The sequence below is a fragment of the Haliaeetus leucocephalus genome, unplaced genomic scaffold (genome assembly GCF_000737465.1).
Source record: "Haliaeetus leucocephalus isolate CR32 unplaced genomic scaffold, Haliaeetus_leucocephalus-4.0 Scaffold656, whole genome shotgun sequence".
Taxonomy (NCBI): Eukaryota; Metazoa; Chordata; class Aves; order Accipitriformes; family Accipitridae; genus Haliaeetus; species Haliaeetus leucocephalus.
Genome location: NW_010973092.1, coordinates 2,552,017 through 2,571,817, shown reverse-complemented (window position 1 = coordinate 2,571,817; position 19,801 = coordinate 2,552,017). Strand labels below are relative to the sequence as shown.

At 38.5% G+C, this 19,801-nt stretch overlaps 1 protein-coding gene across 6 annotated transcripts in view; it reads right to left on the bottom strand.

The window, feature by feature from the left end:
- The window catches only part of RAPGEF6 (Rap guanine nucleotide exchange factor (GEF) 6), a 132,875-nt gene that overhangs the window by 85,503 nt on the left and 27,571 nt on the right, over nucleotides 1-19,801 (bottom strand). For all 6 annotated transcript variants that reach the window (XM_010578830.1, XM_010578834.1, XM_010578832.1 and 3 more), the window contains exons 4-5: nucleotides 18,408-18,491; nucleotides 4,221-4,290 (exon numbers count right to left, since the gene is read on the bottom strand). In XM_010578830.1, coding sequence (XP_010577132.1) covers nucleotides 4,221-4,290; nucleotides 18,408-18,491 — 154 coding nt within the window. The remainder of the gene's footprint in view (nucleotides 1-4,220; nucleotides 4,291-18,407; nucleotides 18,492-19,801) is intronic.

Sequence of the window (19,801 nt, the reverse complement as noted above, 5' to 3'; positions counted from 1 at the left end):
ACAAGAAACAGAACAACAACAACAAAAAGCTTTTAAACAGGCCATTTAGTATAATAAAAACAACAACAACAAAAAGTAGTAAGATACTGGATATAGAAGCCCTTCTTCACCTAGCATAAAATATGGATTTCTAGTTAGGAATAACATTGCTCCTAAATTATACAGAAGGCTTCCAGAAGTAAGAAAGTTTGGTTTTGCACAGTTACTCTATTAACTAACCAAAATTGTGTGGATTTCATTTTTCCTTTTTGTACACGTGCTACAGTACATGAGCTCCTTCAGTAAATTTCCTTTTTTCCTTTTTTGCATTATTTCCTTTTCTCTCTGCGTTCAACCTTACAGGATCATAGAAACTAAAACAAGTGCTGAGCTTCTCCAATATAACAGACTAACCTGGACACCGAGGGCCCACTGAAGTGGCCGGACAATGACTCTTCCAATACTGAGGACCCTTATTATTAAGAAGTCCCAAAACTAGTCAGTATTTTTAAGACTAAAGTAAAACAAACACTCAGTGAAAGATCTTTCTTCCACAGTTCTAACTGAAAACTAAGAAGTGAGCATAAATGTTATTATTTGTTAGCACAAAAGCAAAACAACCAACTGCTAGTGGAAACTCAGAAACTGAGACCACCTGCTTCCTTCAGTTAATGCCACGGCTGCTGACAAAAACAAAACAAAAATCAGAAAACAAGGAAAGACCTCAACACCACATAGCTTCCAGTTTAGTACCACCAGCACTATCAGTCCAGCTGACCATCAGATTGTTTATGCCTATGATTTACAATAACGTATACAGATGGGTTTTGATATGCTCCGCATTAGCAGGACAGGCATGCCAGGGCTCCCTCGCGCCGCTGATTGCTCGGCCGTGCTTTCACCTGGTTAAAACTGAAAATTTCTGCTGCAGAGAACATATTCAACCTCCTCACCCCACCGTCCCGAGCAGGATGAACACTCCTACGGAGGAATTCAGCATCTCTGCGGCTGCGGCAAGCCGGACCCCGGCGTGGGAGCTGTGCCGTCGCGGCAGCGGGGAGGACCAGGCTGATCAACACGCCACCAGGCTACCAGGTCAGATGGAGACTGCTGCCCCATAGACTTCTTCGTATTATTTAGTTTTCAATATGTAACAAGAAGTCTGGAATAGCATATTAACTGGCTAGTTTCTAATCAGGGGTGTTATTAACCTTGAACGCTGGCAGCAGCAGGAATGCTTCCATACAGCCAGCTTCACCCACAGCACTTGCTGCCACATAAAATCAAAGAGGATCGTAGGACTGTCCTCAATTTCACTCTGAAGTCCATGCCAGCAATGAAATATTTTCCACCTCCAAATATGCTGCTCCAAATATCATATGCTTAGATCTGAAGAAGAAAATGAAAGCACCAAGGAACAACAGAAAGGACACTTCAGTACACTGAGATATGCTGCAATTCTGGGCCATTTTCTTAAGTGATAAATGGACCTATTATTAATTCAATAGATGGCTCAGCCTCCAAAAATATGAGCTACAATGCCCATTCACACACTATCTGTTATCCTCATTAACTTAAGTTGACCACATTTTATGGCCTTTAAAATGGGTCAGTTCCCAGAGGATTCCTGCTACAAAACTGATTTACATTCTAAAAAGAAAGGAGAGGAGGGGAAAAAAAAATTTAAAAAAAAAAAATCAGTCAGCAGCAGAGAATGATGGTGTTCTTTAACTACATTAAAGTACCTAATTCTTTTGCTTGAAGATAAATATTCACTATGTATTAAACCTCATTAGTATGTTGCAAATTAAAAAAAAGAGAGAGAGAAAATAAAAGAATTAAGATAAATTAATAAGAATTAATCAGGGAAATGAAGCTCAAGTACACCTTGTGTCAGTGCAGATCATTAGCAAGGTGCGTGCCACCACACTGATGCTTTTTTCTCACCCCATTTGAAGTCCTACCCAGAAAACAGTTAATAGTACCTTTAGCTACATTTAATGAAGAAACAACTGCACTTTTAATTCTCCGATTTTCCTACAGAAAAATATACTGAAGTTCCAGATAAGGATTTATGGTACTTTCAAGTGTCTCTCATTGGCATTTAACTACAATTACAGAAAATTCAAGAGGTTTACAATACAGAGGACAGTTGTCCAGGCTGTGCATTTGTCTCCAGGAACACCCAGCAGCGTTTGACAATACTGACACGGCCAACGCTGGCTTCTCCAAAGACTGTGAGAGTGTGTTCCTCTGAAAAAACTCATCACAGTTGTAGCTACTCAAATTACACACACACACACAAAATGCTCTAGTTTCTTCATAAAATATTTTAATAAGGTCAGTTTCTCTCTGGTAGCACACTGCACAGAAGCTACTCTTTTATTTGCATCCTCTTGGTTTTTTTTGGGTTTGTTTTTTTTTTTTTACAACAATGGTGGTAAGACCAAAGGAGGATGTAGGTATTTCCTAGAAATTTCATGTTATCACATATTTTGGCCATGGAATATATTTCGTGTAAACTTGCAAATACACTTGCAGCGAGTCACCAGCCAGCCCCATAAGGCAAGTCGCACGTTTCCCATGCACGCTTCAGACTGGTCCCACTGCAAACAGCAGCTGCATCACCATCTACTGGGTTTTTGTAGGAAGCAGCACACCAGGTCTCGTAACGTCTGCAGCGCCAGTTACAGAAGCTAAGAGCTGTGTAACTGGTTGGTTAGCGATATTGGTCCGAACAGACCAAATTCTTCTGTTACATCAACTTGAAAGATTACAGAAATCCAAAATGTCTGTATATGATGGGATAGGTAAGTGTTTGTCATTCTGTGCTACAAAGTGCTAGGAGCGTTGAGGTGCAAGCCTCAGCTCACGCCAGGCAGTGGACATAGGCGTACTCAGCACACCAGATTCTCGGCAGCAGCAGATAACAGGTAAAAATGTGAAGAAGTAGTGGCAAACCAGAGTGCCGGAGGCATTCACGTGATATGGCTGCACATATTGTCACCCAAACAGTCCTGTGGCATCCCTCAAGGCATAAATCTCCCACTCAAAACTCCAGCTTTGAGAAGAAACTGGATAATTGGAAATACACAAATGAACTATTTCACTCCAGAGACTGAGACAGGCTTCTTGCACTCTTACCTGCACTTACTTCATGACACGGCAGACTGTAGCTTAAAACATCTGCTGCAGCAAAGAGCATATTACTGATGCTATCAAAGCCCACGAGCAGAATGAGACTGACACTGCACAGAAAGAATGGCACAAAGGATAGCAAGCGTACTCAGTACAGGACATCCACAGATGTTAGTGTGCTCAGAGAAAGAAATTTCTGATAGAAGCTGAATATTCACATACTCAATGAGAAAGAGACATCATCAAATATTAGTTTTAATGTTAACCTATCTAGATATAAGGAAGCTAAATCAAGAGCAGTTTGGAGATTTAAGCCTGCTTAAGAGACATGCGGCTTCTCAGAACAAAAACATTTTTGTTCCAGTTCCATTAGCAACTTCTCATAAGATCAAAGTTGAAACAGATCTTCCTGTGTCCCCAGCCACACTACTAGGGTACAATGTCAGTCTGCACTATGAAAGCAATCCTAATTTCCAACTGCTGACAGTATGTGTGCATCAACCTGGGAAGGACTGAGCTGCAATCTATAAGCACATCTACAAACTTGGTAGTATTAGTAAGTGTTCTGAAGAAGCAGAAAGAAACCTGGACATGGAAAAGGTCGATGACAACTAAGCTGAAAACCTTACCCTTCAAGCTTGGCTAAGCGCTCTTATGTTCCTTCTCCTCTTACCTAAAAGCCTTCACACTATGTGGAACTGCAAAGGCTAGGAGTAAGAGGGCCTTTCCTACCAGACCCAGCACGGCTGCCATGGCCGGTAAAAAGCAATGAAATGGGGGATGGGGGTGTAAATAAAATATTCAGGATAGCAGTCTATCGTTGCCTGACTCAGGAATGCTCAACTCAGCCGTAACTGGTAGGCTTTTGAAACTCAAGTAAGCATAATTTTAGAAAGAATGACCTAATCATCATTACCATTTACTCATCTAGATTAAATTTACATAGCTATTGCTGTTACGATAGCAGCCATAGGTATAATTGAAATCAAGGCAATTTTGCTGCAATTTTATAGAATACTTTACAATAAGCTTTCTGCTACAAAACAGAAAGAATTTGCTGAAACCAGCAATAGATTTAAATACATTTGAAAAAAATGTCTTACCACAATCATTTCTGAAGGCTCCAATATGATACATTCGCATCCTCGTTTTCCTCCAGACTGCTTGCCAAAACTAGAGTGGGATGGAAAAAAAGCAAATGAAAAAGAATGAGATGAACAGCCTATTTTACCTTTTCAGTAATAAAAATAGTTGGCAATGGTGCATGTTACAACATCTTTAAAAACAAAAAAGGACAAAGAAAAATTGATGAAAACTATTGCATGAAAAATTCTAACCAGATAGTACTATTATCGTAATTTTTTTAATTTACTCAGGACCTCTTATTATAGCCTGCTATGTAAAGCCTAAATAGAAAGAATGTTCCATTGTAAAACCATTATTACTTGCAGATACTCAAAACCACCCACAATGCATTTCAGCGTTGACAAGAAAACATTAGTAAATTTTAATTAAGCATTAAACAGGCTGTGTAAAAACAAATATACATAAATTCCAAGAACTCCGAAGTACTTCTTTGCATGCAGCATTTTTAATCAGAGTTCCCTCAACTCCACGACGCCCCTTCATCCTCCCAGCAAACGGGAGGACAAAGAACCTCTTCTCTAAAACTGAGCCTTAGCTTGTGACTTCTGTCTTTGTGTTGCTTCTTGTACCACCACAAGGAGCCTATTATGACAGGTTCTATTTAAGAAATATGAAAAAACACAAATGCAACAAAATGTGATGGGCAGTGTAATACAGCAACTAAGGAGACAGGCTAAAAGCAATCTGATGTGCTTCAGCTGACTGACTCTAAAAGGAGACTACCTTCAGGACACCCAAGAACTGAGTTAACTTTAGGGGAATCAACTCTGGAGAAGGTACCATGCAAGCAGATCTCAGGGTGCTGGAACTACCAGCAAAAAAGAGCTGAGCTAGATACTGCTGGGTGGGTGTGGGGTGTGTTACAGACCAATAACCTCTTAAATCACTGACTTTGTGACCATAGTAACACCTGGAATGGAATATATCTGGCTTCACATATTAAGGAAGTTTATCTTCACTACAGACCTGTTAGAGCTTGAGTTAGGTATGCTCGACCTACCCCACTCAACTGAGCTCAAGTGAAAGCGATCCCATACAGACATCAAATTAAAAAGCCCACCTGATTAACAGCATTGTTTCTGGATTAGCAGTTCAATAGTTACAGCTGCTGTGTTACAACCTCAGACTGTCAACAGCAATCACGTTTTAACACATATCAGCAGGTGAAATAACTGAAGTATCAGTTAACTCAAAGCAGAGATTAATGTGTGAATTAGAAGGAGATTAAGACAAGTGTGGAGACAAATCCTAAAAAAGTGGGTCAGCTCCATCTGTTTTCACTAAGGTTACATTTGGAAAGTACATCTGAAACTTCAGCCACACAAAACACTTGAGTTACATACACAGTCATCTCGACAGCAAATATCCACTGAAACACAATGACTTTGTAGAAAACGTTTAAAAGACTCGTGCTTATAAACTACCTATTGGGGTGCACAAAAAAAACTTTTGTAGGATACGTGCATTTTCAGGAAAGGAACTTAAGCAACTAAACCATGAAGTTACTCAAGTGAAGCTTCAGATTATTCCAACAAAGAAATTATCAGTGTAATCCGGTTAGGATAAAGTATTACAATTAACAGGAGCATGGCAGTTTAAACTGTCAAGTTTTGATTTTGCTAATGGTCTACTAAAAAAAAAATAATAAATCTTTAAATTACATGATTGCCATGGAGTCATAAACGACAACTCAAATTTTCTCACCTCATGCTACAGCAGGCCAAAGAAGCAGAAGTTTCACACGGAAAACTGGCATTTTCACACATCTATAGTAAGCAACTCATAGCTAAAGTTTTCATGCCTTCTTTCATGCTTTTTCCACCCAGCATGTGATCCAGGCATGACAGTCTTGTGTATTTGCAATACCTCAAAAAGAATGGCCAAACTACTCCTACTATTAAAACAAAGTTAATTTAGTTCAGAAAGTACAGAAATGTCATTTTTCATGTAAGCTCAATGTAAGCTCTAACTTCGAGGTGAACTGAAATTCCATGTTACGATTTCTCCACAAACCAAAAACCAAAGTGAAACCAACTTTACTAAGGTATCATTTGCAATTGGAAAAAAGAAAAAAAAAAAGTGAAACAGTTCTAATTCTATTTCATACAATAGAAAACTAAAGACAATAGATTCTCCCCCTCCCAACAAAATTCTAAAGGGATTATGTGCAACTGGAAGTTTCAGTTTTTGCAGCTTTTTAAAACAGAAACAATCACTATCTGTGTTATCACAAAATAGATTACTACTGATGTTATATCCCCAGTAGTTAGGAAAAAAGCTACAATTTTCTGCTGAAGGTTGTTAAAGCACAGTATTTTTATTGTACAACAACAATTTATCAAACTACTGGAGGTTAAGGGAGGGTTGTTTTCTTTCTGTTTTGTTTTACATAAACACACCACGAAATTCAGCTACTGTCAAGCTCCCCTCTGCTTATGTTGCAACATTTGCTAATTAAGTAATGGCAGTAAACAATAATGCTAGGAAAGGAACACCACTTCTAACAAAGGTCAAGCCCTTGGCACTATCATTTCTGGTCCATCAAGCACTTTACAACAACCGAACACTCAGAAAAGGATTAGGTTCCAAAGACAAAACTCGCCCTTCTAATCCTAAAGAATAAACTACTCATATTTACAAGTCAATAGGTCAAGTTTAATTATTTCCTGGTGCACATCATGGGATGTTTTATCGATTATACCACAACAGAGCTCCTTCAAAAATAGGAGGCGTCATATGGTTTTTCCCCAGCCATAACCACTACGTTTTAAAAATATAAATTTTTAACAATCTTCTTAATTAACATACCCAATGTGTTTTAGAAACATGGATTTTAACTTTCTTAACGACTTATTCCATATTTTTCTCTAGAATTCAAATGTGTAACTTCTCTATCAGTTAAGAGGTTTGCTGACATCAGTGTATTTCACTACTCTCCCGATTTTAATCAAGGCTTCAGAATGATGTTCATTCCTAATTGTCTTGTAAAATTACACAATGTAATGTTTAGAATAAACAGAAACTCAGCCCTGAAACCATTGACCAAGGAAGACTCTTTCTTCAGAAGTAACATCCACTAACATTAATAACAGGCAACAAGAAAATATCATTAGGAAATACGTAAGCAAAGATGCACACATATTTGTCTAACTGATAGAAGATGGTAACGTACGACACTTGTCACATTTCTTTTTTTAATGGAAGACCATTAATCAACATTAAAGTTCAACTATTTGCTTTATTGGTTTATTGTCACAGAATTAGAGTCTTAACGAGTTCAGGCAAATACATTAGGAAAAAAAGATAGCCAGAACCAGAATGCATGCACATCCAAGGGAAAGAGAGAAAGAGGAGGCATGGAAAAGAGCAAGCAGCAGCATAACAGTCCCAGAGTCATCTAAATCTGCTTTGAAGTGATGGTTGAAGTCTTTGTGGGAATTTTAGGTAATCAGCAGTTACTCACTTTTTTTTTTTTTTAAGAAATAATTTCAAGCATTACCTTAATTAACGATGAGTACTGTGACAGTAAAAGAAGAGAATAATTAGGTTTTGGAGTCACCTAGTCATGTCTAGTATTAAGCCTGCCATCTTCTAGTTAATAAATATTTACATTAGAAAAATTAACAGTAAAGTACTTACAAAGGTATGCAAACACTTAAGAGATTAATTGATTTCAGTATCAAAATGTAAGAGGACGTTTGGAAAGGGAAAAGGTTAAGTTGAACAATGCTTTGCAAATGGTGGAGATAAAATCCTGTTTGGAAAGACAAGAGCAAGCTTTCGTGCTGACCATTCTTCCAAAGGAGAAGAACATTTCTGTGACAACAAATTACTCTGAGAAGTCTTTAGTCAGCCATTAAACACCCACCCAAACCTAAAACCACGCTGCTTCTCAAAGAAGAGAGCTCCGAAAAGTTGTACATTTAATACTGGACGAGATAGGGCAATCTTTACTTTTGGGACTAATTCATCCTTTGCTGTGGTGCCAAGAACACGTGGTGTTGCTTGCGAGAGCTCTCAGTCCTTAGTCATACTGGTTACCCAACTCAGCACCGCAGCAGACCAGCGAGACCGTGACCATGGAAGTCACTTCACGGGGCCAGGTTTGCTCCTTGGGGAGGTCTCATCCGACAAGCCCATTTCAGCTGGCCATCAGCACACCTCTGCTTACAAACCATCCCAGCAGCTTCTCCAGCCGTAAATACATCCCTAAACACTAAGCCCTCTTGATGTTGTATGTGGTGAGATACGGAAGAAAAATGGGAGAGCCTCACTGAGGTACAGCACGTTACGTGTGCTTTAGTGCTTGCAAGCAGAGTGGCAAACATAATCCAATTAAGAATTTAAACTAATACAGATACTGAAAAGTGTGAGAAAGCATGAAACTAATCTAAATTAAGGTCTTCTTACAATACCGTAAAAACTATGTCAAAGGACATACTACCAAAGGTATAACCGTTACAGTTTTAAACAATCCAACAATTAAAATTTTGCTTGATCTGTATACTTAGTCACACACATTTTAACATTATTCTATAGCTTCCCACTGTTGAAAGCCCAGAAAAGTCAGTAGTATAAACTACATTATGCTTTTTTTTATTTATAATTTTATTGTACGCTCCTGTCACTTAACATTCATCTATTACATCTGCATCATTAATTTTCAGACACTCACTCAGTGGCTTGCAACACTGTCATGGGAAAAAAAATGTCTTCCACATACCAAAGACAGCTTTGTTTACCCTTGATTTATGGATGCCTCATTTGCAAGAAACCTTGTTTTCCTCCTGATTCACTGCTATTCTTAATTAAAAATGCTTAAGCACTTATGTCATGTGTGAAAGGAATGCAAGTTAAACTGGCGTGGTATCACACACCAACCACTAATGGGTGCTCAGGCCACGGGATCAGACTAGAGCTACCAAAACGTAAAAGCCCAGAACTGCAAATAACACGATTCTCAGTATCGGCCATTTCACTTGGTTCATCTGTCCCTCTTCCACTGTGTGATTTGCTAATACAGAGAAAACCCTCCATGACTGCAGAGCCGAACTCCAAAATCTTAAACGTGCAAGTACCTGAGTATACGCTTGACTTTACTGGCATAGGGGACGGATCGAAGTTGTTCGCTGGAGAAAGCCTTTCATGTTTGAGAATAGGCAGTTTTCAAACTCATGCCCACTCCCCAAAATACTGGAAGGCGTTAAAACGTCTTTAAGACACTGGAGCTGTTATAACAAACCTTACTTTTACACAGCAAACTACTTAGAAAAACCTCCAACATAACATATTTTGAACATAATAAAGTAGGTTTTTAAAATATGATGTACACAAAAACAGCTTTCTAAACACAAATGTTTAAAAATGCTTCATATCCAGCTGTTAAGCAACTTAAGTATTTGGTGCTGAAATACATCTGGAATTTCGAAACTGACAAATTTAAGGAATAGCAGTCACATTTAACTTGAGAATTTCTTGATATCAATATGCTGAAGTTATTCATTACTGATGGTTTCTCATTATGTAATACTCAAAATACAGTACATACTTTAAAGGTAAAAATATAGCCTGTCCTTAAGTGCTTTCAGCCTACAAACAGACAGAAACTGAGACTGACTGCCTTATTATTTGTTCGAGCACTAACTAGCAGGCATCTTCAAATTTACAGTATTCTACTACATCCTGAAACAGTATTTTCAAATATTTCATGCATCAAAGCCTTCAATGACGAGATGTCAAGCACTTTAAGATTTGTTCTGTATTTTGCAGGAACTACAAAATCATAAAATTATCCTGGCTGTATAAGTTGGTATCAATAATGCAGAGTTATCTGTGATTGTTGATAAAGCTATCTGCAGTAATAGTCAGTGCTGTATTACATGTAGGACTGGGCTAGGACACTGATATACCAGTTTATCAGTATAACAAACAAAGGGTTTGCAATTTTTTGCAGATATTTTGTTCTTATGAATACACTTGTCTCTCAAACTGCCTGTCTGCCTGTCAGGCTGCTTTTAGGAACATAAAGATGAAGACAAATTGTACTTTTTGCCACTGCAAAGAGAACCCTGTGACCCCACACATCCACTAACCAGGCTGGATTTCTCCAATGCAAAAACATTTTGCATGCAAGTGCATAACTTGGCCTGGAAGAGACAAGCTGCATAAGAAATGGACATGTTGGTTGGTCAGTGGTTGTTTGTTTGTTTGTTTTTTTAAGAGATGAAAATGTTTTTGGTTTTTTTTTTCCACAAGTCAAGGCTTACCCTTAATTTGAAAAGCATTTCATTTTTCCTTTCCTCAAAGAGTGCCTCTTGTGCAAAACAGCTATTCCAGCAGACACCCATGACACCTACTGCAATGTAGCTGCTGTTCAGATCCAAAACAAAATCCATTCAGTTACCACTGAATGTAGTATACAAGTATATTATGAATGGCTTGGAACAGCCGTTAGTATTATTAAACTCCAATCTAAATACTCTAAAAATGTAACTTTACACTTAAATTCCTTGTCATTGGCTGGGAAGTAACAAAGAGGGGAAAACCTGCATAGCCACATAATCGGCAGTAACACAGCCGCGCTGACTGCGGATAGAGAAGACAGAATCTGCCCTTCTTGCATTGCAGTCCTGGCATATGAGTGTAATCGACACTGAAATCCTCACAGGAATAACTTGTTTTCCTGGGCATCTGCACGGAGGTCTTAATTTCTCTAGATTTTTCTCTGATCGACCATCACCTGAAAAACTGGGCTGCTGGGGAGTCTCTCGGCTCCCTTTCTGGAGCACACAGTGACAATCAGCACAGTCCCGCCAGGAGCCCTTGCAGCAGTCTGCAGCGTTTCCCACTGCATTGCAAACTGCTGAGCAGCCCCAAACGCACTCTATTTGCAAAACAGAGTAAGGAGATGGGGAAAAAAGTTAAATGAGCACAGACCAAAAGTTTCAGCAAATGTAGGTGGCAGGGTTTTCATGATACTATATACTGTGCAAGTCCCGAGCATTTCAAAGTAATTTAACTATAAAAATATAGAACACTTAACTCCATCAGAAAATGGTTTAAAGGAAACCTGAAGCCACAAGATACATGGCTGAATGCAAAACAGCAATTTCAATTAATGCTCAGTCATCAAAAACCATTTTTGCATTAGCTCTCAACAACAACAACATTTAGCAGGTTTATCTCTTAAGCTTGCTGGACGTTTTAATTGGGAATGATTTTAGAGGCTGCATAACATGCTACTCGATTTGCAGGCTGCAAGCTCAAGATGTCTATACTAATTACTTTATACGCTGAGCACGATGATGCTTTGAGGCAGCCTGTATCTTACTGACCACTTTCTGTGAAGCTTTGCAGCTTTTCCAGGCCATGTGATTAGACAGTCTTAGTAAAATTGTATTTTAGATATAAACAAACCACACAGTACCCTTTGCTTCCAATTTCACATCTCTTGGACTTCTTTAGTTTAGCCAATAAAAACACCCCTATTTCTGTGGCACAATCAGCATCCCTTGCACTCTCTAAAACCTCTATAGGGCAGCTGCTCTAAGAAACTATCAATGAACAACAGGAAATTACTTGGGGGGGGGAACTACAGACATTATTTGGTCATTTAGTTGTGACACGTATGAATATAGTCTTTCTTCATTCTTTTGGCTTTCATAGAAGATTGTTCCACATCAAAAAAGATGCACCATGTGCTCTTAGTTTGCAACACCTTCCCAGCCCTTACTCAATGGCAGCACCTCCAGTACAAGGAGCTGCCCTTTGGGAGACCAGAGCACACGGCCTCTCACCAGTGCGTTGCCTCTTCTTCTCATCCACATTCCCTTTCTCCTTAGAGTATTTTCATCACAGCACTAGCACTGCCAGAATTTCAATACGAACAACCATATCTGAATTAATTAGTTTTACAAAATATGTTTATTGGTAGCATTCCCAAGTTGTTCGGTTACTTACTGGCTGTCAGGCAACACTACAAGTTACCACTTATAGAAATATCCAGGGAAAACAGCCCCTCATCTAGAGCCACAATGCATTGAATAACCACTGCTGCTTATCCAGTGGTGAGTATTAAAAAAAAAAAAAAAATCTATCTTTTGTCTTGATAAGAACAGGGATGTAAGCCTCAAGCTGTCTTTTAGAAAGCAGAAAAATAATCTACAACAGTTAGTTACAAAGAGCTTTCAACTGTGAAGCAAAAAAGTATTGTCCTAAGACCTCTGCATTTTTACAGTTACACAAACAGTAAGAAATTTAAATCACAATTGTTTTAACCAGTGTCACAATTCAGAAAGTTACTGGCAACACCAAGTTTGTCAAAAATTATGTGTACTGTATGCCAGCAGTGGACTGGCACACATATGTATCTAGACCTTGGCAGCTGACAGGAGAAAAGCAGTATTCCACACTACAGCCCTCAGGACTCAAAATGGCAGAGACTGGGATGGAGACAAGAAAGAAGAGACAGACCAGAGGCTATGGAGCACTGGGACAGAGCTTGGATACAGCAGGTAGGGTCTAAGCAGAAAGCAGTATTTAATAAAGTTGAACCTGGAAAGGAAGGATCAGTGGGAGAAAAATGCCAGTACACCTTTTACTGGCAGAAGCTGGGAATGCAAGAGCTCCAAGCCACTCATTTACTTTTTCAGTGAATGGCACAAATTCACAAGAGCTTGCAGGAAACAGCACTACAGCTTTCAGAAGTAAAACTGATCTGGTTTTACATGATACATTTGTTTTCAAATATATTTATACTTCAAAGTTACACACATCAAAATTTAAAGATTTCTAAAATGCAATTTGCACAACTTAAATTTCCTTTAAGTCTTTAATCTTGCATTCTTATTTACCAACATTGACAGTCCTGTAAAAGCACAGAATTTTCTGTGCTTCTGGTACTTCACATAGAACAGACTGAAACACTATTAACAGTCACAGTAAGATTCAAAATATGTTAAAATATTGTTATTCACAAATATTAAGTTAATACAAAACAAGCTAAAATAATTTCAACTCAAGCTGCTGTTCATAATGCAAAACTGGAGTTCCTCTTTCACTGTGACAATTTTCTTGATCCAAGCATTTGTGTCTTCTTCTACCCAAGAAGAGAAAGAGAAAGAGAAATGGCTTATCAAGTCAATGACAAGTCTACAGCTCTCATGAAAAGATACCACAATACAACCATGAGTCCATTTTGAATAAAGTAAGAGTTTTTAGCCAAGAAATGCACTACCTGAATAGGACAATGATTCCAATTTTCTCCACTTGTAAGATTTTGGAAGGGCTGTTCATGAATTTCTTGGAAGGGCTCAGAAAAGAGAAGTGTTTGTTTTTAATAAGACTACATCTTGAATGTTTCAAGACTTTGTATTTTTCCCTTCGAGGTTCAATTCTCACAGCTGTAGGAGGCTGTCATCCACATAATTGGCTTCAAAAGTTCCTCCAGCCCCTTGATATATTTCCTATGGCTAATCTTGCTGTGAGTAATCTCCTTCAAATATCCTGTTCACGTGAATTATCTTGATTAACAAGCAAGGTTAACAAAAAAACTCTTTAACTTGCTGACATGATTTTCCTTCCACAAAATCTGTCAATCCTGCTCTTTTGTTCCAGCCATTGCTTTCATGTTAGAAGCGAATTCTTTTCCTACTATGCCAAATCTATTGACAAATCCATTCTCCAGGGCAATAGGATAATCAAGGTTATGCCATCTTTGCACCAGATATTACTGACTGATCTGCTTCTTACCTTAAAAAATAAAAAAAATACCTTACAGGGCTTTTCTCATCATGACCATCAGTGTCAGAATATTGAATAGATCTATCACACCTGGATGCAAGTTTAACTCCTCTGATTTTTAAGCCAATTTCTGAATTACAGCTTGCATACAAATTCATCCAAGTTGAACAAAAAGCCCTTCTCAAACACAGTGAGCCACAGCTTACACCCTTACTCATTCAAATATATATAGAAAGTTAATGAAGCAGTGACTGCCCACCTTCTTATGCTTCCATGGGTCTATGCCTCTTTCAGGTTTGAGTCCATAGAATATTTTATTTCAAAAAGATCTGCAGAAGAAAACTAAGGTTTCCATGAAGCTCTGTTGACTCTGAAACCACTGAACGGTAGACAGTGGATGAAACGAGGCATGCAAAAGGAGTACTTAACCAACATCTTAACCAGGTTAAGCTTACAGTTGTCTACTAAAATCTCCTCCTATCTATCAAGGTAATCATGGGGCAGATGACAGAAAAAGGACAAGTATTGTGAGGAGGTACCAGGAAACAGTCATTAAATCATCATCACCTTCCAGTCTTAGTTATGGAGACTGAAAGTATCTCACTAACAATCAACTGTAACAGCAGTTTCTTACATAATTATTGAACAAAAGTTGCTAGGCAGTTAGTTTATAACACAATCCCAATAATACTATTTTGAAGAATGATTGCCAAATAAAACAGATTAAAAACAACAACTTTACAAGAAAAGGGGGCCTTAAAACCCCCTATTGCCCAGGAAACCAGCTTCCTCTAACTGAAAAACACCGATACCCTGCTTCTCACATTTTATTAAAAACTGTTCCAGTATTCCCAGCAAAAGAACCCTAAAACATACAGAAGTTCTTTAAATATGTAATGTTCGTCAAATGCTCCAGAGGACAAATATAAAATTGAAATTACCACGTCAACATTACAAAGAGATAACTAGGGAGTGGGGGGTGTTACAAAGTATACACAAGGACTGAGTTTCAAACTAGAATCCATTTGCTAACTATTATCTGTTTTACAGAATGCCTCTGTCTACCCAGTTCTTCCAGAATGACAATTATTCAAACCTGGCTCTTGACCTTTTCAAAGCACTAGGAGGTCTCCAGACTAAAGCCTAAATTCTCATCCTTGGTTGTTCCTTGTGCCTTCCTCACATTAAGGATTCTATTTCAGTCCTCATTTTCCCCCTGGACATCTCAAAGCCATCATCAGTCTCCTGCATCACTTTTGTGCGGATGACACCTGTCTCTAACCTCACTCACCTCTGCTCATGTGTTGACACATTTATACCATATTCAACAAATCAAACAGATAAGCTTTATCTGATGCCAGTGTCTGAGCAGCAGTAAGCCTACCAAAAACCTAACTGGCTGGAAGGATGTCTCCATTCCCTTCAGCAATCTCAGAACACTTCAAGCGTGGTTTTCTTTTAATTCCCTACACTCGCCCACTGCTTTCCTGCTGTGGAAATAAAAAAAGCACAGACAAATCAGTATCCCAAACAATGTACTCTTCCATAAAGTTTATTTCAGTAATATCATATAGGTATAGGATCATATGCTCATTAGGCACGGAGAGCACGGCATCAAGCTCTTCATCAGACAAAGATGAATTCTTTGAGTGGACAGGTGTCCTTCATATCCTCCTTTAAACTCATAATTATTTTTTTCCTATTACAGTAAAAAATATTGCCAAAGGTGGTCGGGCACTATTTTCTAAAAATCAAAGCACAGAGCGACACCAAACTGCAGCAAGTGATTCTTCTTAAAAAGGAAAAAAAAAAAAAAAAAAAAAAATCAATTTAGATAGTTATTTTTACTATGTTATTAACATTAAATAGAAAGTTTTCAAAAATAAAGAAACTGTATTTCAAAGATGATTTACACCTCATGGTATACTGTGGGTCATTTCCACTGTTACAGCTTAAGCAAAAGTAATAAAAAAAAAAAGAAAACCACAACACAAAAAACACCACAAAACCAGAAACAAACAAAAAACTTATTTTTGTTTCCTATCAAAACGAATAGCTCTGTAATACCTGAGGCAATGAGAATGAAGGCAATATTGTGTTTCCTTACAGATGTGTATTTAAGCCTCCTTTCAGAACAACTCACATAATCAGGAACTTGGCTGGGGACCGGGAATAATGCATAACATAAAATATTACTTTAAATGTAATTAAAATGGTGCTAATGACAATTATGAAAGAATACTACTAAATTATCCAAGGGACTATTTCATATGAAAATAGCCTGTAAGTGATTGGTGACTGTGCAGCTCCCTCAACTAAAAATGTGTGATATGAGGTATTCAGACCAGGAAAAGTAACTTAAGTTTATCCCACTGTACTTAAAAAAAGGAGGCAAAAAAGCATTATATTTTAAATTCTAAATTGAGGTTGGACAATGCACAAATGTAATTCGAACAAAACGGAAAGTGAGCTGCCCTCTTCCTTCTGTTCTCGTGTCCAAGTGGTGATTCTCCTTCCCTACCCATGTACGTGGCCTCAGAGTCCCAGGGAGAAAGCAAAGGGGAGAAGGAGCTTACAGGTTGCCCCAGAGTCAAAGCACTGGCAGAAACAAAAAGGTTCAAAGATTTTCAGCATCCTTTTGCACTACAGTAATTTTAGTTTGTCTAATTGTACATGTGTGCATTTATCCTTCAAACCTTCAGCACGACAATGCTCCTCTGACCTTTGAATTTTTCATTTTTTCCCCTCACTGCAATGAGGACACGGACAGGGAACAACCAGCAGAGGAGTGCATTCCCTTCCTTTTTACATGATCTCACTACGTAAGGGGACGAACACACCCTGTATACTGTAACTTGCCAACAGTTTCATCTAACAGAACTCTGCGACCCTTTCACCATCTAGCAGTTATTTTTTCATCTAGCAGCTATTTTTTCCTCATTATCCATAATAAAACTAACTATAATCTCATGAACTAGCAATAACAGATCTATTTTGCCTTTTTTTTTTTTTTTAAAGGCACAAAAAACCTTAACAATGCTCTTAAGTGACTTATTCCTCAAGTTTAGCAAAAAAATGATTTTTTAGCTAGGTTTTATGCAAATTTCAACTTGCCATGTCCTCACTTCTGCCACTGTTGAACTTCAGTCACTCAAGGACCATTAAGAGTTTAACAACTAGCCTATAGCTAACCAAGACCTGAGCTGAAGAATTCAGTCCTATATGTTCTTATTAGTACTTACTATGAAATTCAAGTATGTGGAAATGTATTTGAGCTGGAGTTGACATTTTTAAGTCTATCAACTCATGCCAAGTAAATGCTGCCAATTAATCTGAATTTCATAAACACCTCGGTATAGGTGCCTTTGTGAAGAAAGGAAAGATGTTAAACTGGTATCCACTCTATTAATCTCACTGTGCTGTGTTATGGCTGGAAGGGAAGCAGTCCTACTCCAGCCCGGCAGCAACAGCGCACGGCAGGAGCGGGAGAGGAGACCACGCTGCCCAGCACCAAGGCAGGAACGAGCTGGTGCCCCACTGCCCATGGGAGATAGAGTCCATCACGGAACCACCACGCAGGGGGAGAGCCTTTATTTCATTTCATAGGAGGCAGCAGCACTTTTGGTAATCTCAAAAAAAACTATCCAAACTGGGTACCAAGGCAAGTCTAAATTTTTATTTATTTTTTTTTAAAACCACTCCTGCTTAGCCTAGAAGTGCAGCTTGAATACAAATAAGCAACATGCAGCTTCAAGACATAGTGAAGTAAAATTTCTGAGTGACATACAAGGTCAAGCAGAGTATTACTCTGAGTACTCGGAGTATTACTTGAGCAAGGTCCAGCTCAGGTCAAACAGTACGCTTCAGTGAAAGCATGTCACAACATTCACTGTGCTTCAACTACGAGATGCAGTCAGACTCCTGTCATACGCTTTCTGTAACCGATGCTGCTGGCCTCTATTTTCTTGCTTCGCATAAAAATCACATATGCCATTAAATACAGCCTCCAACCAAATGGTAGAAGCTATGTGATCTACAGTCATATTTTTCGAGACAGGGAACTCTATACAAAACAGTTACACAGCAGGAATTATTCAAAGAGGCCCCCAAGTTAACAAGCTAACTACAAATTCTCTCATAAACTTAAAAAGCCAAACGAGATTTAAAAACCATGAAGTGCAGTATTTCACACAAATATCAATGTACAGAAAAAGTGAAAGGGAATTTAAATCAAATTAGCAGAACATGTCTTCCACTATCAAACTTCAGAAAAACAAAATAATAAAAATTATTTTAAAATTGTGAAAAATTTACAGTAACATTAACATGTAATAAGGCATTTATTAAAAAAAAAAAAAAAGAGATCTTACCTTACCTTCAATAATAACAACAACTTTACATACCTGCAAGGTGGTAAAAACATGGAATCCTTCATGAGCACAGATCCAGAAAGCAGTATATACCAGCATCTTGCAATAGTCTCTGAGCTGTAAGAAAATAAATCATTGATATCCATTTTCTTCTTACAGCAACTCAAAAATATATTAGCAAAAATGTTATTGTAGTAAAATAATGATCTACCACTCTACCGATTTGGTACGTGGACTGGAATCCTAAGAAGTTTCATTGAACGCTACCAAGAACTACCTTTTTTTAAAACGTCTACATCCAGACTGTTTCTTATACCTTGCAATTTGACATTTACATTAACTTAAAAAATTATTTTATTAAAATGAAATTATTAATTTTCAGTAAAAACATTTCATTCCAGTGAAAGTGTACATAAAGCTACAAATACAGGAAAATTTTTGTTCCATGCTAAAGTTGATTAGCAATTCAACATGGACAGTAACACTACCCGGACCTGTCAAGCATTACAGATAAAATACGAGACCCATACATCTGACTCCTGCTTTGCATTCCTCCACCTCTGCGCTTGCATCACATGCACATGCGGTGTTATCTCCCATTGTGCCGTTCGACCCCAGATGGATGGACAGGGGATGGGCCGAGGTTTCACCCTACAGCCTGTAGGTCTGCACAGAAGTTGCCGTGTTTTACTGCAGCAGATTTTGCCCCTTCCTAGTGCACTGCAATGACATTTCCCAGCTACAGCCTAACATCTCCTTCCTCCTCCAGCACGCAACCCCACACATGCACATCAACCTGGTACTGGAGCAAGTTTGTGTCGCACATACCCACCACGCGAACTAGCAGGTGGCATCTCATTTAGACTCAGGTGTACTGAAAGATGTGCCTTATACAGAAAGCTAGGATTAGCTGTAAGAGGATAAATACACCATAAGCGATGCTAAAATACGGGGGGTAAGTATATTTGCCTCCCAGCAGGAACCTACAAAGAACTCTAAGCTAAAATACTAATTCTAGCAATTAAGAGGAGATAGTGTTTGAGCTCTATCACTCCTCTGATAGAGGAAACTCCCACAAAGCAACTGGGTTCCCGAGAAAGCAGTCAGTGCCAGCTCCAGGGGAAGAGTGCCACCTACTGAGTCGTCACCACCGTTCCCACGAACCGCCGAGGTGACACTACCTGCTTTTTAATTGATCTTGCGTGTGCACAGACACATCTCTGTTGGCCGTGGGAGCCGTGCTAATAATTCACAGGCACCTCTCAAATGTCAGCACCGAACTACTGCTTCAACCATCTCCCATCAAAGCTTTTAGCCCGTCTGGCCAAGCTTAAATGTTGTAAAGCCTTCTATTTACAACTACTGAAAAAGCAAGCCATATATCACAACATGCAAAACAGTGTTTTTGTTTACACTTCTGCTGAAGA